Below are 22,400 nucleotides of genomic sequence, written 5' to 3'. Positions count from 1 at the left end.
ACAATACCTTGTGCTTCTGATTCTTGTCTTCATCATACTTTTGTCGGGATTTGAAAATGTGTATTTTTTCTGTCGTAGAAACTATCACAACCATCAAAGATACCATGTAGATTGCAATTTGGGAATAAATTTCTATTGTTGGATGAGGTTGAGGTTTGGCTAAGAAAGCCTAGTAATTGTGGCATTATATTACCACTTTTTCCTGTCTGTTCTGACTTTTTGTTTTCTTGGTTTCTCTCTACAGAGAAACTCCAGCATCTCTGGGAGCACAAGGGGAATGTACCAGGTGTCAGAGAGACATTCCTCCCCCAGCAGAGGGTAGGTCAGCAGTACACTTGACACAGTGTCAGACCTTTTACCTTGAATCTGAAATATTATTCATCTCGACACTATTATTTTTCCAAAGAGCTTTATGACACTTTTTTGACCAAAATTAGCAATCTGAAGGCGTCACTTTAAGACTTGTGAAGGCCATATTCCACTGTTACTCCATCAAGGAACGCGGCAGAGTTATGTAACAATCGGCGTACGTTAGTCCGTCTATCCGTCTATCCATCTGTCTGTCTGTCTGTCTGTCTGTTAGCAACATTACTCAAAAACGGACAAACAGATTTGAATGAAATTTTCAGAGTTGGTCAGAAATGACACAAGGACCAAGTGATACGATTTTGGAAGTGATGCGGCTTATAGTCTGGATCCACGGATTTGTTAAAGATTTCTGTATCATTGTGAGATAGTGTCACTGCGTCACTGTAACTATGACAATTGAACACTACATCAGCTGCCTGCTGATGATCACTTGATGGCGATCCTACTACAAATCCACCATTGTGGACTTATCAGGACTTATCCATCGGAAATGATACAAGGAACAACTGATTAAATCGTGGGGGTGTTTCTGAGTCCCATCAATTCCCGCCGCCTGCTACATATTTAGGTCACATGATTCGGTATCCGTACAGAATGTAGACATGCATAACACACGCCTGTGCTCAGCGCAAGGCCATTTGTTTGTCTATACATCTATATTAAATGGCCTTCTGTAGTGCGTTGATATCTGCCACAAATTTTTTCATGATTTCAGCCGTTGGAAATGACATAATGACTGAGCAGTCTTGGCAGAATACTGCGCTCTCTGAGTGCTTTTTCTTGTTTCGTAATGTTTTTAGACTAAAGAATGAATTGAAAATAAAAATAGTTAATTTCAGACCCGTAATACTTGAATAGAAACTATTTAATATTGACAATACTGTGTCTGCTTCTTGTTTCCCACACTGACATGCACATGAAGATATTCAGATATTGTATGATATTGAACACTGATATACACTACCGTTCAAAAGTTTAGGGTCACCCAGGCAGTTTCATGTTTTCCAGGAAATGTAGCATTAGATCACAGGAATGATGGTTGCTGGAAATGTTCCTCTGTACCCCCATGTAGATATTCCATTAAAAATCAGCCATGTCCAGCTAGAATAGCCATTTACCACTAGACTGGATTACTGATTTATTTAATGTTATCTTCATTGAAAAAAACTGCTTTTCTTTCAACAATAAGGACATTTCTAACTTTTGAACAGTAGTGTATGATGTAACAGATTCCATTTTGAGTCAGAGACTCTCACTCAGCTGCAGCACTGAGATGCAGGTTGGACGTCTCACTACATGAGGTGTGACTGAAGTATTTCTGGGTCTCTGCTGGAACTTTGTAACACATGGCCCTGCCATAATACTCTGACTAACACAACTGTCATCCCCAGTTGGTATGTGAATGTTTCCCACTGTGACGTCACACTGAACCTGTCAGGCCTTCCCCGTCGAATCACTGATGGCACGACACACACCGAGTAGCCCAACAACAACCCTCTGAGCCTTCTGTCTCTGACTGTTAAGGATTCCTCATCAAAGATCAAGTTATTTTTGTCACCGGTTCCAGTGAAGCTCTTCTTCCGTAGGGTGCAATTTTAGTTTTAGTGATTTATTGATACTGAGCTCAGCACATATTTGCGTATGTGTTGTTAGTGTAAATGCGTCAGCTTTGCAACCACATGTCAGACAGATGGGACATTATTTGCATTTTCAATGTTTTAATGATAGCTATGTATTTATACTGTGCATACGCTACCAGTCAAAAGTTTTACAACACCCAAGTTTTTCCAGTTTTTTATTGGAAAATTATGCATGTTAATGTCTAATTGTACTCTGAAACAAAAGCATAGAAGAAACTAACAAATTAAAAGAAAAACATCAATTTAGAAACAAAAATGTATTCTGAGCTTTTGACTCATCAAAGTAGCCACTTTCGGCAGATATAACAGCTGAACACACTCGTGGCATTCTTTCCACAATGGAAATCCAATATTCTTCAGAAAGTTCTTCCCAGCTCTGTTGCAGAAGTTCCCATCAATGTGTGGCTCTTGTAGGTTGCTTTGCTTTCACTCTTCTGTCCAGTTCATTCCAAACCAGCTCCATGGGGTTTAAGTCTGGAGACTGTGCTGGACACTCCATGTTTTCAAATGTACCATCTTGTTCTGTTTTCCTAAGGTAGTTCTGGCATAGCTTGGACTTATGTTTTGGGTCATTATCTTGCTGTAGGATGAACCCCTCACTAACTAGGAACATACCAGAGGATACTGCATGGTGCTGCAGAATGCTGTGGAAGCTGCTTTGGTTCAGGGTTCCTCTCACTATGTACAAGTTACTGACCCTGGATCCAACAAAACAGCCCCAGACCATCACACTTCCTCCTCCATGTTTGACAGTTGATGTCACACACTGAGGAACCATCCTTTCTCCTACTCAACGGTGTACAAAAATCCTGTGTGATGAACCAAAGATTTCAAATTTTGATTCATCAGTCTATAATACCTTCTTCCAGTCTTCAGTAGTCCATTGGTGGTGTTTCATAGCCCAGAGAAGCCTCTTTTTCTTCTTCGGACGTCTTAGCAATGTCTTTCTCACTGCAACTTGACCTGCCAAACCTGCAACTCCAAGTCTTCTCTTCACAGCTGAAACTGAGACTTCTTACTACGACCACTATGAAGCTCTGCTTGAAGCTGTTGTCCTGTGAGCCTCCTATCACCAAGCTGTTGACTCTCAGAAACTTGTCTTCTGATTTTGTTGTGGCTTTGGGTCTTCCAGACGGTTTCCTGTCAGAGTTTCCCCCAGTTTCCTTTTGATAGTGAAGAAAACTGTACTTACTGACACCTGGACTTTCTTCACAATTTCTCTGTAGGAAAGACCTACATTTGTAAGTGTTATGATGGTCTGTCTCTCTTCTATTGTTAATTGCCTTTTCCTCGCCATTTTCATAGCAACACACTACTTTCTGCAGTACAATACTGTTCAAATAATGCTCTGGAGTGTATGGTACCACGATGTGTTCCAACACTTCTTTATGGAGACAGAGGGGGTTGTAAGTAATCAAGAAAAGTTGGGACACCTGTAGGATTTGGTAGCACCAACTTTCAAGGCTTGATCAACCTCCATTGCTGCAGAACAGCTTTAAGTTGTTTCTTGTTCCCTGAAAAAGGCCTTTTTGTGTATTTGTGAATTGTACTATATTTTTCAGTTTTGGGTAACCTTACCTTTTTTTTAAGCTCTGGCAGTTCATCACTTACCTTTGTACCATTTCAAGCTGTTTATTGGACTCGAACTACTTGAATTTCAATAAAAAAAACTGAGAAATTGGGGCATTCTAAAACTTTTGATTGATAGTGTATATAGAACAGAAGTGAGTACAGCGCTATTGAATATCACTTGTCAAATGATTCTAATTGTATCATATTAAAGTAATTCATGAATTGAACACCAGAATATTTTGCCATATTTATCGTTAAAAACTAGACCCAGTGCAAGGAACTCAGTGCAACAAGTCAGTACACCTGCCGTGACTGAGATTCATATCTTTTACATTTTTCAACACTTTCTTTGTCTTAACTTATTTTTGTTCTGTCATTCTTCAGAGACATTTTTTAGTCTCCTTTTTGGTAGAGGGGTTCTGTTGCTGTTCCTCTTGAAAAAGGTTCAGGTCAGACAACATACTTGGCCAGGTCATAGTTTTAACTTTTTGCTCTTCTTTAGAAACTTTTGTGTGTTTTGGGCAGAATGCTTTGGATCATTGGAATATTAATCTAAACTTCTGCAGACTGAGAGTCATTGTGCATTTGGTATCCACAGACATTCATGGTGCATCATTGCACTCCCACTGCCATGCCTCAGTGTCGTGACTTTGCATTCACTGCGGTATTCCCGGCCAGTTTCACACCAAACATGCTGGATCCCATCGGAGTCCAACTTGTCTTGGTCTCATCTGATCAAAGAATCTGCTCCCAGACCAGTATTTATCAGGCCTATTTTCTTGTTTTTAGCAAAGTTTAACCTTGCAGTTATTGTGCTGGACAAGCAAGGAAGTTTGTTTTTTTTTTTGCTTGGACACTGTCCATAGAGGTTGACACTGTTCACTGTCCTTCATTCTGGACGATGACTGTGGCTCTGATTAGTGATAATATGACTCGTTCTGTTCCTCCTGATTAGTGCTGCAACTGTGTTTTAACTGCTATAACTGTTCTGGTGCTCTTAGGTAATATTATAACCACGTTTGTGCAATTAGGCTAATTGGAAATCACAGGTATCTTTAGTTCATTTTCAATGACTGCACGTTTTCTAACTTGTGTGTCAGTGAGGTGTGTACTTTTTAACTACCTAACTTTCTAACCTTGTTTTGGAAGAGGAAATACTCTACTTGTAAACTTCGACATACTGCAGTTACTCTAGCGATATTACACACGAGACACGAGACACTATCAGGATATAAAGTCTTACATTCAGAGTCTTAACTGAGGCTTTTCATATTGATTCATGGATTAATAAGCAACACATTAAGGAAGATGGTACAGGAGGGAATGTGTTATTTCCACCAATTATTAACTTGTTTTATATTTACTCTCTGATCCTGCTTTGCATTCTGGATGCACACTCTAATCGTTAATTAGCTATTGCTAATCATGAGCTCTCACGATTAGCATCGGCTCATATCAGTTCGTCTTGCACATTATGTCTACCTATTGATTTAATGTTGACAAACATTAAGCCCATCATGTTTATCTGCTTGACAAGAGCTCATCTGACTGCAGTGAATCTCAGGTTTGTCTCAGTTTAGAGCGTTTGAACCACAAACAGATTGACGCTGTTTTGGTTTTAGATCATTTAAAGTCATATTTGTGGCATAACATGTATTTATGTATTTTACCTTCTGTGCATCCTCAATTATAAGTGCAACCTGCAGTAGCAGCAGTGATTCTCTTTCATTTTTCACCGATGTGCTACATGCAGATGCTTTGACTCTGCTCATTATACAGAGAAAAATTCGAGGGAGCACCGAGAAGACAGACACAGAGAAAAAGAAAAATGGCCTAGTTTTGAGAGGCAGATATTTGTAACTGCTCATTACTTGTGTTGAATGGGAGGTTATTTTAAGTGCCGATTCGATTCGTATGTACAAAAGTAGCCCTTGTTCTACTATAAGTCCTCAAAAATGCAATGTTTCCTTGTCAGTCATACAGTACGCTACTATTTGTGGTCCAGTTTGAGTCGACACTTTGCTTCTGTCACATTAGATGCAAACACTGCTGTTGTCCTCAGCAGACCTTAAAGGATGTAACTCTTTGTAGAAAACACCAAAATCTTTTTTGAGACAATCAGAAAATAGTCAAAAAACATGAACATATCACCAAAGAATTTAAAGCAGGACGACGTCTTGTGTTTTTGTCAAAGACTTTAATGTGCAGGATGGATAGATCAGATTATCATATTTAAATTCAGTCGCCTACTGTTGGTATTACGTGTTATCTTTTATGTAAGTGTCAAGTGGAAGCGCCCCAGCATGTCTTTTTGCATAACTAGATAGTATTAAACACTGAAAGAAAGGAAATTTTAGCAGCCATCAGAATGAAATACAGACAAATATGTGATTGACAGTCTAATGTGGGGCGACAGGGCTCAGTGGGTAGAGTGGCCGTCTTGTAACCGGAGGGTTACCGGTTCGATCCCTGCTCTGGAGAGCTCATGTCCAGGTGTCCCTGTGCAAGACACCGAACCCTTAACTGCTCCAGATGGGTCGTGGTTAGCGCCTTGCATGGCAGCTTCCGCCATCAGTGTGTGAATGGGTGAATGTGATGTATAATGTAAAGCGCTTTGGGTATCGCTTCAGGTATAGTAAAGTGCTATATAAATACAGACCATTTTAATAATGATTTTGGTGTAAATGTATTGAAAATAGTGAGCAGTTAAGAATGTAGATAGATAGATAGATAGATAGATAGATAGATAGATAACGAACATTAGAGGTGGATTTTGTTACCTTTAACCCCCACCCCCACCACCCCACCCCCCAAAAAAAACAAAACAAAAGAAATCATAATTTCTAGCACAGTTTCCTCTCATTTTCTTCTTTCTTCTGCAGAGCATCCGGGAGGATCAAGTCGGTCTCACAGGGTTCTGGAGGTTACGACAGCGACAGCGTTGAGATGCATCCCATGGAGGACTGTCCCGAAGCTCAGTACTATCACATGCAGTGCCGGCTGGGCGAGGGGGGCTACGACCGCTCCCCTGGATGTGGATCAAGAAACTGGGGTCTTCGCAAACAGGCGATCCAGAACTGGCAGCGGCGACCTTACAGGAACAGCACTGAGGGTGAGGAGGGAGACGTTTCAGACGTGGGCTCCCGAACCACCGAGTCTGAAGTGGAGATGTGGGAGCAGGAGAGGAGAGCTGTGGCTGAAGTCCAGCAGTCTGCCGCACCTTATCCTCTCCACAGCAGGGCGGCCTACCGCCCAAACACAGGTAGACACAGGTTCTTAACAACCGGTTATTTTTAGAAAAATCCACACTACTGTTCAAAAGTTTGGGGTCACTTAGAAATGTCATTATTTGACATTGAAAGAAAAGCATTTTTTTCAATGACGATAACTTTAAATGAATCAGAAATACAGTCTAGACATAGTTAATGTGGTAAATGACTATTCTAGCTGGAAACAGCTGATTTTTAATGGAATATCTACATAGTGATACAGAGGAACATTTCCAGCAACCATCACTCCTGTGTTCTAATGCTACATTGTGTTAGCTAATGGTGTTGAAAGGCTAACTGATGATTAGAAAACCCTTGTGCAATTATGTTAGCACATGAAGAAAAATGTGAGTTTTCTCTACCTCTACCTCTCCACCTCTTCTGTCCCTCTCAACCCGCCCGGCCAGCAGGCAGATGGGTCCCCCCACATAAAGAGCCGGGTTCTGCTCGAGGTTTTTTCCCTGTTAAAAGGGTGTTTTCCTTGCCACTGTCACCTTTTGGCTTGCTCTGGGGTTCAGGCATATGGGTTCTGTAAAGCGTCTCGAGACAATTTGACTGTAATTGGCGCTATATAAATAAAATTGAATTGAATTGAAAATTGAAATTGCCTAGATGACCCCAAACTTTTGAATGGTAGTGTATATCCTGTATCCCACACACTCCATTCAATCCAATATTCAACCAGTAGGACAGACGCATGGGAGCCAGGTTTCACAGGATAAAGGCCTTAAAAATGACTCCCATAAGAGAAGGGACGCATTTGGATTTGGGTCAGGTTGAGTTGCAGTCGCTGTAACGTTGCAGTTGCTGACCAAAGCTCAGTCTACAAGAGGAGAGGTTCCAGTTCTGCTGCAGACTGTTAAAACACAGACATTTTTAGGTGCTTTATATACTGCAAAATCAAAACAAATGTAACCTGTGGCTTCTCTTCTCTGTGTTGTGTTAACTCAGCCGACACAGATCTTTTTTTCTTTACGGTCAATTAAAAAGACACAAAATCTTCCGTCACACAAGACTTGTACTTCTGTCTGTCAGAACACATAAAGAAAAGGGCGGAAGGCAGAAACATTCAATGCATGTACAGTAGATGTACAGTACAAGACAGAACACATACCTTTACAGTCAATAAAAAAGACACAAATCTTCCGTCACACAGCGACTTGTACTCCTACAGAAATGCATAATCATTTTACAATGGGAAAGTGAACTTATAAGTACAGTTATATTACATTAAAACACACAAATTACAGTAGCACAATCTCGATTACCTCTCTCTCGGAAGACATAAACAAAAGGAGAGCGGTAAGGTGGGAAAAACTCACTTATAGAACGGGGTGGGGTGTCTAAAAGTGTATGGAGAGGTACAGGGACACCCCACAGCAAAGGTTCCACACAACTGAGAGACAGACCAGACTTTGTGTAATCATAATTAGAATAATGAACATAGTAGCAATAAAAGAGCAATGAAATAATATATATCTATAGTATAATATACATGACTGATACATATATATTTAACTCGCATCCACTGCTGCACTACTGACCCTGTTACACAAGCATCAAACTCCTATTTAAGAACACAAAATATCAAGATAAAAAGCACTAAAATGGACAAAAAATTAGGTCAGCAATTAAGATAAAATTAAATAGTAATTAATAGAATTAACCAGACATACAGTTATTGTTTGTTTACAGTGCAGTTTTAGATTGCAGTGAATTCAACAAACGACAGTAAAGTTGAAATACATTTAAAAACAATAGGAAATCACTTCTTTCTGCTGCATAGTAACTAAAAGGAGCTTTGCCTTGTTTGGTTCTAACAGAAACAAATATAAAGAATTAATTAGTTTAGGTTTGATAAATATTGCTAATTTACATGCAGGCTAATATGATCCGCATTGATTAGAATTGTGATTTAACCAGCTAATGTCCTCTCTTTTTTGAGGTGTTTGCTCTTTATTTACCAGTGTAGATGATAAAAAAAACAAGTCATACATTACTGCAAGTGCTGTTCACTTTTTGTTCTGCATGTGTGTCCAATATTATAATGTCTCAGTTCTTTCTCTCATATTCGGCTTGTGCTGAGCCAAGTTAGACACCCTGCACAATTCAGATCCGCCACAGATTGTGCATTTCTCTGTTAACTTCTCGCCATGCCAAGATCCTTAAACTCACTGCTGCAGCCTTCCATTTTTTTCCACCTTCTGTTGAGTTTCTAAATACCAGGTGGGCCCGGGCAGTCTGGAAAAAAAGAAGTGAAACTGGGCCAGAGCTCTATGACAAATTCATATGAACTGCCATGACAGCCCCCATTAACTGAAAAGATTTTTCTCACGTAAAGCTCAACATGCTACTGGCATTCCTGTGCTCTGATGTAGTTCTTATTGGGAGAATCTCTGCCAGGTCTGATTGGATGGTATGTATCTACAAAGGGTTTTTTTCCCCTTTTTTCTCAGCATGTAACGCACAGCTTGGCTTTTTTAGTTCATTTGGCAATCTTGAGCGTAGGTGGCATGTGTGTGAGAGAGAAAGAGTGAGAGAGAGAGAAAGAGGAAGAAAGAGTGAGAGTGTAAGCAATGGTTCATAGCCCTGATGGTTTCGAGCAGACGCCTTCCAAGGCCAAAGATGACATGAGTCATCCAGGAGCAATCTCGCCGGGAGGAATAAGCCAGGCTCGGATTGGAAACGTGGTATTGGCATCAGCAATGGATAGCAATGGACAGAGAGAAAAGAAGAGAAGAAAAGACAATTATGTAATCGCAATTAGTGTCTTGCTGAAGGTTGGCGCCACCGTGTGACAGAATAGCTGTTTAGCACTGTTTAAGGGCATTTATGTGTATTTTATTAAGAAAATTGCTTTAGAAGAAGGAAGACTTGGAGCTAGAGTCACTTGATTGAAGAAATTACAGCTTGTATAATGATCATAATAAGTACAACAATTAGGAAGGGCTTCACAAAAAGCCAACATAAAAGATAACCATGACAAAAATATCAGGAAAACACAATATATACAAATGGTTTATGGGTCATTCCAGAGTTGGAGGACATTTGGGCTTCAAAATTTTGGAAAAATAAACCTTCTCTTTTACAATTTCCTGCTAAATATTCATCAATAATAGGTAATAAACTATCAAAGGCTTGACTGGCTCAGCTTACACATCAATGGTACCACTTTTATTCCATGTTTTATTTGTTGTTTGCTAACCCTACTCTAATCACAGTAACAGGGTTGCTAATCCATGCTAATGTTAGCTTTTTCTCAGGAGTAGAAACTAGATATTTAGCTAGATGTTACTGCTGACCAAGAGGACAAACTGACTGATGGAAAACTGTAAAAAGAATTTGTCTGATGCTGATGATATGCATAACAGGGTTGCATGAGGTATAGTGAGACATTCGATCAAGGCTGACAATGTTATGAAAATATGAAAAATAGAAGAGAGGATATAGCTTTGCTTTCCCCATTCTTTGGGAAAAGTGTTTGATGTTTGGGAGGTGGGGGGACAAGAGAAAAATGGCATTTTAGGGGGAACTCCAGACTTATTTTGTATTTTAAAAATACTTTCAAACATTCTTTTCTCCTAGTTTTTTTTTTTTTTTTTTTAGATTTGGTCTCAGGACAAGTACATTTACACAACTGGATGATTTAGTATTTTGTACATTGATTATTTGAAATTTGATGGATGGGATGTAAAATGTCCTCCAATTCAGGAATGACCCTTATGCATGTGTATATGCATATGTACTCTGTTGCCAGAGAGTGTAGACTAAACAAACTGATGAAGAAAGTCAGCTCTTCCTGGGCTGCCCTCTTGATCCTGTGGAGGTGGTGGGAGACAGGAGGATGATGATGACAGAGCTGTTGTCTATCATGGAGGACACCTCCCATCCCCTGCAGGAAACAGTATCATCACTGGGCAGCTCCTTCAGTGACAGACTGCTTCATCCGCCATGTCTGAAGGAGAGATATCGCAGGTCCTTCCTTCCTGCTGCAGTCAGACTGTACAATCAACCTGCTCCCAGTAGTTCAGCTCACCCACTAACTGTGCAATAAAAATGTATGTAAGAACCTTGTGCAATTTCACTGAAATTTTTCTGTAAACATTTATATTTCTTCTAGAAGGACAAAATGACTATATCTATGCGCTGTGTGCACTGTGTGCTGCTCTTTTTCTTTTCTTGCACTATTTTTTGTATTCGCTGCTGTAACACCAACAATTTCCCCGCTGCGGGATCTATCTATCTATCTATCTATCTATCTATCTATCTATCTATCTATCTATCTATCTATCTATCTATCTATCTATCTATCTATCTATGCTCTTTTCTTGCCACAGGTCGGTCTGAAGGGGTCTACAGTAAGCCATGTCGCCATGACAAGAGCCCGTCCAAATCCAACGAGGTGATCAGTCCAGAGATCCTGAAGATGCGTGCAGCTCTCTTCTGTATCTTCACCTACTTGGACACCAAAACCCTGCTGAGAGCTGCTGAAGTCTGCCGCAACTGGAAGTTTGTGGCCCGTCACCCGGCGGTGTGGACCAGAGTGCTGCTAGAGAACGCTCGCATTTCTTCCAAGGTGAACATGGAGATGTTATATACAGGTTGCTGCCAAGAGAACTTGCAAAGCAGAAGCATGTGGTTCAGTTACTGCAATTATCGTCACAATATTTTCTCTCTCTGTTTTTTTTCTTAGTTCCTGGGCACATTGTCTCAGTGGTGCACTCAGACACACTCTCTAATCCTGCAAAACCTCAAACCAAGACAGCGGGGCAAAAAAGAAACCAAGGAGGAATACCTTAAAAGCACACGGTAAGACACACATATAGTAGAAACAGCTCAGGTTTTTATTGCCTAGTCACTCTGAGGTAGTCATCACGGCACTGTGTATTGTTTTGGCTTCATTAAACACACTGCCTTGCAAAGTGAGTGACCTGCCGAACGACTCCACAAACAGTGACTGATGAGAGGAAGCCAACAGGAAGAACGCGAGTGATGAATACTGACATTTTTGTGCTGTCTGATTATGCTCAGCATGTAAAATATCAGCCTTCATTTCCTGGAAGAGGACAAGCAGAGGTTTTGATTTGAGTGGGAAAAGTGAAATTGTCTGTGTGAAGGAGACAGATTATATAACAGAAGGTGCTCTTAGACACTACAGAGACATGCTGCTTCTTGCATATAGTGCTGCAAACATTATGGGAACATTTGGCTAATGTGCTCGTGATGGTGGAAGTGCTGCTGCAGCTGAAGTGCTGGAGGACAGAAGAATGACTTGTCTGTTTACCATCCTTTCCATTTTTATTGAAGTGGCTGTCTGGAAGAGGGTCTGGAGGCATTGTTAAAGGCCACAGGAAGTAACCTGCTGATACTGAAGATTTCTCACTGCCCCAACCTGCTGACTGATCGCTCTCTCTGGCTGGCCAGCTGCTACTGCCGAGCCCTGCAGGCTGTAACCTACAGGTGAACATCACGCTTTTGTTTTCTCTCTTTGTTGATTTTATGGCCTAATGATGATTTTGTTTAAGTGCTTTGTGACTTTGTGCTGTGAAACATGCTATATGAGCTAACCTTACTGCCTTACTCAGATCCCCTGACCGCTCTGTCAAAAAATGCTCCTTTATCATTGTGGTCTTAGCTTTAAGCGACACCTATATACACCGATCAAGCATAACATTATGAGCACCTGCCTAATATTGTGTTGCTCTTCTTTATGTTGCTAAAACTCCTCTGACCCAGTGGGGCATGGACAGTGGACCTCTGGGGATGTCCTGAGTCATGGGGATGGGGGTTGCAGGGTGGGATCTACCTAGATCAGGCTTACCCTGGCACATCCCACAGATGCTCAGTAAGATTTGGATCTGGGGAGTGTGGAACCCTGGTGAACACCTTAGTTCTGTCGTGTTCCCCGGGCCACTCCTGAGCAGTTTTTGCAGTGTGTCGTGGTGCATTTTCCTACTGAGGGTGGCAACTGGCATCAAGGATAGTGTGGGGTTACATGGGGGGTAAATGTCAAACATCCACATAAATGTCAGGACTTAAGGTTTCCCAGCAGAACGTTGCATTATGACAAGATGATTGATGTTTTTCACTTCACCTGTCAGTGGTCATAAGGTTGTGGCTGATCGGTGTACACTATCGTTCAAAAGTTTGGGGTCGCCCAGGCAATTTCATGTTTTCCATGAAAACTTGCACTTTTATTCATGTGCTAACATAATTGCACAAAGGTTTTCTAATCATCAGTTAGCCTTTCAACACCATTAACTAACACAATGTAGCATTAGAACACAGGAGTGATGGTTGCTGGAAATGTTCCTCTGTACCCCTATGTAGATATTCCATTAAAAATCAGCCGTTTCCAGCTCGAATAGTCATTTACCTCATTAACAATGTCTGGACTGGATTTATGATTCATTTAATTTTATAAAAATAAGGGCATTTCTAAGTGATCCCAACCTTTGAACGGTGGTGTACAAAATATTGCATCTAATGTGGATGTTAATTGTGCATAATTATCTTGTTCCAGGAGTGCCACAGATCCAGTTGGACAGGAGGTGATCTGGGCCCTTGGAGCAGGTTGCAGAGACATCATTTCCCTGCAGGTGGCGCCACTGCATCCATGGTAATAAATGCAGAAATATGCAGTATCTCTGCAAAGTATCTCTATCATCTGTTATGATAACCTTGCTAACAAAGGTATGAATGTGCATTTTGAGGAATGTTTGTTTCTTTCAGCCAACAACCTGCTCGCTTTAGTAACCGATGTCTGCAGACCATCGGAAGATGCTGGCCGCACCTCCGTGCTCTTGGAGTGGGAGGAGCTGGATGTGGGATTCAAGGACTGGCCTCACTGGGTAAAAAATAACTCCTCTTGTACTTGGGTTCACGCCAACACTTTCAGCTACAATGTGAAAATACATTATTCACGTTACTTCCACACTAATTCAGGAGTTTTAGTTGCAGACAGCCTCGACTTCATTAATGTTTTTCTCATATTTGATATTTGAATCCCAATGCGTATTCTAGGATGTCTCCTTTTCCTGCTCCATTTCTGGCTAAATAAAAAAATAAATCTGCTCATATATTATTTATACAGGCATGCATTTCAACATTTTCTCTGTACCATTTCTAATTTCCCCTTTATCTCCCACACCTGTGCAGCGAGGAACTGCATGCGCCTGCAGGTGCTGGAGTTGGACCATGTGAGTGAAATCAACCAGGAGGTGGCAGCAGAGGTTTGCAGAGAAGGTCTGAAGGGCCTCGAGATGCTGGTGCTCACCTCCACACCAGTCACCCCAAAAGCCCTGCTCCACTTCAACAGTGAGTATGAAACCCGCTTTGTACAGAGCGGTGCCATTTTTATGCTTCACATACCACATATATTACACAAAAAGAAATCAAAAGTGCTTTTACTATGTCCTGAATGTACAAATCAAATGCCTAATGTGATATGAGAACACTGGATAAGCTGTATATTAATACTCTTTGAATTCTCTTCCCAATCACATAGGTGTTTGCCGCAACCTGAAGTCCATCGTGGTTCAGATTGGTATAGAAGACTACTTTGAGGACCCCAACAGCCCGGAAGCTAGAAAATTGTTTGATGAGATGGTTAACAAGCTGCAGGTAACAGCACCTCTAAACACTTTTTATTTTGTCTAACATACAGATATTTCAGCTGATGAAACACACAGTGCAATTAATCCTCAGATCCCCAAATAAAAATCTGTGCTCCTCAATGCAACTGTGGTCATGTAGCAAATATTCTGGATTTTAGCTGAGCTAGGCTGAACAGTCAGTGTTTAAATAAATTAAGCAGCAAAATGTTGTTTCTAGTTTTTTTTTCAATTCTTGTTAAATGAATAATCAAAATAATTCAACTTTACCTTTATTTCATGATTTTTGGCTTTGTGACTTTGTATATCGCACAGAATACATTTTTCATTTCTCTGGAGTTGTAGTCATGGTTGTGCTGTTTCCATAGAAGTGCATGACTTCATCTTTATATTACAGAGAAAAATGAGTTGACTGTGAGTGAAAATGTGACCAAAAATGCTCAGACACTGCCAGAGGGTTAGCACACAAAATCAAGTTGCAGATACACATTCTCATGAGCAACAAACATACAGAATCCCATAACCTTTATTCTAATGCAGGGGTGTCAAACATATGGCCCGCGGTCCAAAACCGGCTCGTGGGATGACTTTGCAAAGGGTAAAAATTACAGAGAAGACATTAACTATAAATTGTAAATTTTCCAGGTATTGACAAGTTCTGTAGATCATAAAGTAAAATACTGTATTGTTGAGTTCCAGATACCTGGGACTATAAATGTTTGTGCCTTTGTAGATACTCTGTCTGTAAGTTGTAATGTGTAAATTATATACTGAGGCATAATATTGTTAAAATTTCTCTTGTTTTTCTTCAGAATTTTGATGCTGTTCATAATGTTTTCATTTCATTAAATGTGAAATTTCATTAAATGTGAATATTTTCAGAATGTACTTTTTTTGCACTAAAACAAAGGGGAAAATTACAAGTTGTGTTTATTTATAGGTTATTATGCTGTGATGTAACCGGGTCCAGCCCACTTGAGAGAAAAACTAATCCCATCTCCGATTTCAACTTTAGAAGTGTTTTGGTAATTTATTCCACAGTTATATCGTCAACACAGCATGGGTTTGTTCAAATGCAGCTGTTTGTGTTTCTAAATAGTAAAGAAAACCAAAACTTTGACATTAGAATTTTTCTTCGATATTCCTACCCTTACCTCCTCTGTAATTTCATTTTTTTAACCATAGTATTACTGTCTGGTTAGCATTTCCTGTGCCCCTGTGGCCCTTGAACTACAATGAGTTTGACACCCCTGTTCTAACGCCACACTCAGGCTGAACCTTTAGGTTTCAGATAAGAATCTTTCCCCATATCTTTTAACCACATAAATATCATTCTGTGCGCACATTTAGAAACCTGAATGAAAGAAAGATAGTGTTTTTGCCTTCAGTGAGCTCACACTCTGGTTACTGTTGTACTTACTACACTGCCATCCATCCAGTACAGTGTTGACTGTGTGAAGGTAATGACTAACAGTGAAGTTAACTTCATTTACTATGGATTCTTTTTTCTTTTTTTAGTCATCATGTCCTTGTGTCCTTGGAGTTTTGCACCGCTGTTTACACATTACCGACAGTAAAGCCAGTAGTTGTTAAGTGGATATAATGTATCTATTTTTGTCACAATTACCTACCATTTAAACCATGACTCAGTCCTTGAACTCCCAGTGGTGGTTGTTTGTGGATGTGCTGTTGCTAACACACACAAGCAGAAGCTTACAGCGAGAGGATCCGCTCATCCTTACAACCAACCACAGACGGAGGTTTTAAAGCTGTTGAATAACAGGTTGTTATGCCTCCGTGCCGCTGACGGCTGAGGAATCATGTTTTCTGGTTGCCTGTTCCACCTCATGAATGCATGAAGTCACTGTGACCTCAAAAAACATGTTTTTGGCCTTAACTCAAGAATTTGCAATCCAAATAATGTCATACAAATGTTTATTTGGATGAAAGAATAAGGTGATGACATTTTATATTCGAAAAGTTAAGTCTGGAGAGGCGGGGATGTAACTGTATCTTGACTGGCTGGTAAATATAGTTTGAAATAAAGTTCTCTAGAGGTGCAGCTTAGGGAGCAAACAAGTCATCCTTAAGCTGCTGCATCTGAGTGCGTTAGTAATTGTAATTGTACACACTGTAAAATCAAGATAATAAAGTATGATAAAGTGATGCAAAATAGAATATACAATGCCAGTCAAAAGTTTGAGGTCACTTAGAAATGTCTTTATTTTTGAAAGAAAAGCATTTTTTTTTCAATGAAGATAACAATGAATTAATCATAAATACAGTGTAGACATTGTTAATATGGTAAATGACTATTCTAGCTGGAAATGTTTAATGGAATATCTACATAGAGGTACAGAGGAACATTTCCAGCAACCATCACTCCTGTGTTCTAATGCTACATTGTGTTAGCTAATGGTGTTGAAAGGCCCATTGATGATTAGAAAACCCTTGCACAATTATGTGAGCACATGAATAAAGTGTGAGTTTTCATGGAAAACATGCAATTGTCTGGGTAACCCCAAACTTTTGAACGGTCGTGTAGATTGTCATGTATTCGGCCTATCAGAAAAAAAAAACAGAGAAAATGAAATGCTGACATCTCTCTTTTCTTTGTTCTTTCAGGCTTTGAAAAAGAGACCTGGCTTTTCCAAAATCCTCCATGTGAAAGCAGACAGTCTCTGCTAACATCTTTCGTGCAGATTCGTCAAGTCTTGGAGAGGCGCCATCATGGCTCCGGTCAATCAAAAAGACTCAGCTGTTTTGAGCCCGCTTCCTGGGGTTGAATGCATCTGCAGCACCAACAGAAACAACAGAAGATCCTTATGACGAACCAGGACCGAGGCTCAGTGTGCATATTCCAGAAGTACAAATCTTGAAAATTAGTTTGAAATCAACATGTCCTTAATTTCAGTTCGACCATTGGACTCTGCGATGTGTCTCAAGACGAAGGATCTGTTCTAAACTTTAAAAACTCAACAACTATCAGAATCCTCTTTCTCGGTCGTCTTTTGCTTTCACCATAAAAGTGGAATGAGTTGTCGCACAGATCCATTTCTTGAAATGCCTGGACTCAGGTGGTGGCGCTGTATTTTAACTAAGAGGAGCTTCACAGAGCACCAGAGCCAAGAACGCATCAAAAAAAAAAGCAAACTTTCCTCCAAAGTACATCAAATGTTGGCAGGTTTTTTGAGAGATCTTCATTTCTGTCATTCAAGGGTAAACAGGAGCTTTGTGTTGTGTCTGCGTGGATGAGTGAATGAATAAATACACTGAATGGCTTTCATTCAGCCTGTCCTGCACTACCGCACGCTGAAAACCGGACAATGGACAACTGTGAACACTTACTGCTTCCACCCAGAACAGAAATGTGCTGCAGCAGCTCTAGGCATTGTGGAGAGAGCGACAGGCGGGACAGCCTCCCTGCAGCACACAGACCCTGACAGTCTTCTAGACACTGCATGGCAGCGATGCATTTTGCCTCTTCTACCATCCTCTGCTTCCTCATATGAACAAAAAACCATGTCACAAATCTGGATTCGGTGTTTTTGATCATTGTAGTATCTCTGGGTCTGTTCGTCTTGAGAGAACGAGAAGCAGTATCCGATATTACTGGTGCCATTCGTGACGGTGTCTGTCCTCATTCCAGTGAGCATTTTCTCCGATGTGCCATTATTGAATGAAGAGGGAAGGTGTTTAGTCGCTTCGACTAACATTGTTGGAGTTGGATTTGAGTGTAAGCAGCTCTTAAGGTGTTGTGTTTCATATAGTGCAAAGTCTCCAGGTGTGTTTACAGGTGTTGTAGTGTTTGTATGTCATCTGAATTTCATACTTTACCATACTAAACTGTGCCATTCCTATTTATAGGGCTTGTCCTGACCCAGCCCTTGTACAATCCTAATTTATATTTATCAGCTGACATCCTCTGCCTCCCTCTGCTGGTGTTTCCATGCACTTACATAGCTGACACCCAGCTAGTATGACACTTGTACCCTTTACAGGATGGAACAAGTATCACCTTCACTGTTTGGCAGAACTAAGAGATCAGGTCTTCAGTGTCACCTTCAAAATTAGGAAATTGATTTGGCTACAGTTTAGTGTATGCTGCAGAAATTCTCAACAAGTATGAGTAGCAATACATGCAGTAGTGACTCTTGCTGTACACGCATCTGTGCTGAATTTTGCTGATTTTATACATTCAGAACCACTTCATAATAACTACCAATCAGTCTGTGAAAACAGTTGCATAATATGTTCAGTGGCTCTGGAGGATCTGTTGATAATCTCAGCTCGTAACTGAAATCCTGGGCTTTAAATTGTGGGTGTAGAGTGTTAAAGATGTGGGTGTTTACCAGGCATGCAGGGCCTAACAAAAACCTGTGTAACAGAGGAGCAGGATCCAGTGTTTTTTTGAAACTTTTATGCATACTACGGACCAAAAGTCAAGATTTCTCTCATTCTGCTGCGCTGATTTTTAACTCAAGTCCCCCAAACTTTATGAAAGTGCAATACTGAATCACTGGAGCAGCTGTTCAAGCAGAGCTCCTGTCAGACACTCACATGCAGTTTTATAGTTGGTTTGAAAATGACTCACACGACAGGCAGAACATTAGTTTCCACGTGACACATTTCCAGCAGATTGCTTACCTCTGCACACCGACAACTGGCCTGCATTAGTCATGTGGGTTTGCTAAAATTCAAACACAACTCACTGATAATCGATGGTGTTAGCTGCTGGTTTCTGTCGCTACTTCATCGTCCAAACTCCTCATGAGGACTTGTGTAACTGCATATCGTAATAATGATGTTCCAGAACAATCGTGGATGTCCATATCTTCATGTTCTTATCAGTATTGCATATTATTACCCTAAACTGGTACCGATTGTCCACTCAGTTCATTTAAAGGAAACAGGTTTGTGGGAAACTTTGCTGACACAATAGAGAAAACACAAAGCACTTGTTGATTTTTGAGTTTTAGACAATCCTGCCTTCGTTATCAGCTACTCTGTATATAACGTTTGTAAAAAAAAAACAAAAAACAAATATATATATATACACAACAAAATCAAAGAAAAAAATGATCAACATTTGATGTTATATAATACTAAGGTCATACTTACTGAGTGGAAAAGGTGAAGTTTACAGGTCTTCGTTCTGTAAGCATTTTTCCTCCAAAGCTGAATGAAAGATAAACATAGAGAATTATATTATGTATAACAGTAGTGTTGAAATTACAGTTGTGTATTAGATACTTTATATTAAATGTGCATCAGAGTCATATAGAGATGGAAATTATTTAAGAAGAGGATAAAGATGATAATTCAGCTATTTATTTCTATAAAAAAAAGAGCGACGTGTATAATGTTGGCATGTTTGTGTTCACGCATCAATCATTAAGTTGCCTTCTTAACTGTTCTGCTACTGTGGCAAGAAAATTATTAGATGTTTAAAGAGCTTTGATTGCCTGCAGGTTAATAACGTTTCTCTTTATTTGATCCAGTCTATTGTTGCACTAGTGAGAAAAAAAAAGATATTTCAGATGTTTATTATAAGAGTGTTGTTTTTAATGTTCCGCTATTTCTCAGTATTTGACAAAATATGATGCACTTTTTTTCCTGAACACTTTTATCGGCCCGTCAGTCATCTGGTTTCTGCGTGGCGAAACCTGATGTGGTACAAAGACAAAAGAATATAAGGAATTCTTCGCTCACGTGATGGGTTCCGTGGGAGGAAAATTTTTGGAAACGTGCTGATAACTTACGAACTTCTACAAGTGAACAGACGTATAGTTTGTCTCTTTTCTCTGACGCCATCTCTCTCATATCTCGCATCAGTTGGGAAGTTGAACCTGATTCAGCTACATTCAAGTGCTTTTTTAGGTTGCCAATATGACCTTATGCTCACCTTTGTATTTGTTATTGTTTTACTTTTGCATCACACTGTAAATTTCACCCTCACAACAACGGTACATTTGCTTTATTGTGAAAAACAGCGTGGTGAAGGTGTGACAGAGCCTTTGTCAAGCACGCCGGAAAGCTAATTTTTTATTTTATTGTGGCTTCCATCTCTGGTTTCTGCATCTCCAAATGTCAGCCTGACTAATGTCTAATTTATTTTATTGATTTAAAGTCTGAAGCATCATCTATGAACCAAGGTGCTTCCTCGGTCACATTTGTTTCTCTATTTATTTTTCTTCAAATAAAGTCTCCTCTGTTGCAGTTATACCAGTTGATCTTAGTCTGCAATGGAAAAACGGTGTCTGAACATTCATGTTACCTCTTTGTGCATCTTTTATGTATGAATGATTGTACTCTGCCCATTCATCAGAACAATATTTTACACATTACCTCAACACTTAACTGGGCAATTAAGTGTGCAGTTTGTCTTTGTAATTTTTCATTTTATGATTGCCGTTGACAGGTACGCCCGGTGATCCATGAACTTCATTTCATTTTGCTCCGGCAACAAAATGACTTATGTTGCTGAAAAAACACTTTCCCAAAAGATGATCAGCCTTCTATGATGACTGCAATAGATGGAAATGTTTTACTACTCATTTTCACTCATTTGTTGTCATCAATAAAATTGCTTTAAATTGTATTTGCTCATTTTTTGGGTACTTTTGTTGAAAAGTGATGTTCATTTTATGTCAGAAATGTATCAGTGTCAGATCAGTATGAGGATTATCCAGGAATAGGACATGATGCCGTTTTATTCCTTCATAATTCATTAACCCTTTAGAACCCAGCAAAACCCAGTTTTGCATATTGATTTTTGATTGGCTGTAGATTTTAAACCAGATAAGATAGATCGATATTTCTTTTTACATATAAAATCTGGGGAGTTACACTAACATTTCACACATTCACCAGGTCTCAGGGTGCTTTTTCGTTGCAGTGATGGGTTTGTAAAAATACACAATAAAGCGCACACAACAAAACTCTTTATAAACCAGACCACCGGTATTTGGAGGACTTCTTACGTTGAAATAAGCGCGCTCACGTTGTGGCCATGACCTGTCACGTGATTCTTATGTGTCCATACCCGAGAGGCTCCCGTCCCCATCAACAGGAAGTGACGTTGTTGCCGGGAGTTGTAGTTTTTCAGCCGACAACTACAACTGTAGTTTTCAGCTGGAGCCTGCACAGATAGGAGCTCTCACTCGTTACAGTCCCACCTTTTTTTTTTTTTTTTTTTTTTTTACAAAAACATTCAGACACACAGCCCACACACACACCAGACATCCACCACGGTCCGTGTACGGATCTGGTAATTGGATTTTCCGTTCTGAAACGGGTATAAAAAAAAAAAGCGTGGTTATTTGATTTTCGTTTTAAAATACAAAAATTTAAATTGAAATGAAAGGCGTTTTTCCTTTTCATGATCAAAAAGGGATATAAGATTTTTTTTTTTTAAATGCTTTGATTTTCGTTTTATATTTAGAATAACAAGAAAGTAAAATCAGTAAGAGACAGAAACGAAAAAAGGTCCGTTTTTTCATTTTCTGAGACCGGAAGTGGTCATCAGGAAGTGTGGAGCCAAACAGAGTACGGTGCATAGACTGTACATACATTTTTTTTCGTGAGTTTTCATGGTCAAAATGAGAGATCAGGTGGCCAATCTTAAAATAAATCAATATTGATTTTTTTATAGAGCGTTAAAGTTTTGCGAAGCCAGGGGGCGGGACTACTTGATTGACAGTCCGGTCTGGAATGATTGACAGGTCCTATGGAGGCGGCAGCAGAGACTCCGTTCTCCTCGTATGGATTAATTCTGATATAATAACTGTTGGTTTATTTATCGGTGGAGCAGCACAACATTTTCCACAGACACTTTTCCTGCCCGTTGGCTTGTTTTAACCAGTTTTCTACCTTCGGCTGATTTTACCAGCAGACACTGAAAGGACTCTGATAGTTCGGTAAGTAAATGTTTATTT

General features: G+C 39.9%; 1 protein-coding gene across 2 annotated transcripts in view; it reads left to right on the top strand.

Annotated features, from left to right (window-relative positions):
• The window catches only part of fbxo41 (F-box protein 41), a 67,822-nt gene extending 46,758 nt beyond the window's left edge, over nt 1-21,064 (top strand). For both annotated transcript variants that reach the window (XM_055010144.1, XM_055010145.1), the window contains exons 5-14: nt 245-318; nt 6,464-6,843; nt 11,188-11,426; nt 11,544-11,659; nt 12,158-12,310; nt 13,374-13,469; nt 13,583-13,701; nt 14,009-14,167; nt 14,358-14,473; nt 17,089-21,064. In XM_055010144.1, the coding sequence (XP_054866119.1) occupies nt 245-318; nt 6,464-6,843; nt 11,188-11,426; nt 11,544-11,659; nt 12,158-12,310; nt 13,374-13,469; nt 13,583-13,701; nt 14,009-14,167; nt 14,358-14,473; nt 17,089-17,151 (1,515 nt within the window). In that variant the 3' untranslated portion in view covers nt 17,152-21,064. The remainder of the gene's footprint in view (nt 1-244; nt 319-6,463; nt 6,844-11,187; nt 11,427-11,543; nt 11,660-12,157; nt 12,311-13,373; nt 13,470-13,582; nt 13,702-14,008; nt 14,168-14,357; nt 14,474-17,088) is intronic.
• Nucleotides 21,065-22,400: the final 1,336 nt, after the last annotated feature.

Source organism: Amphiprion ocellaris, chromosome 4 (genome assembly GCF_022539595.1).
Source record: "Amphiprion ocellaris isolate individual 3 ecotype Okinawa chromosome 4, ASM2253959v1, whole genome shotgun sequence".
Lineage (NCBI taxonomy): Eukaryota > Metazoa > Chordata > Actinopteri > Pomacentridae > Amphiprion > Amphiprion ocellaris.
This window is presented reverse-complemented; position numbering and strand designations above follow the sequence as displayed.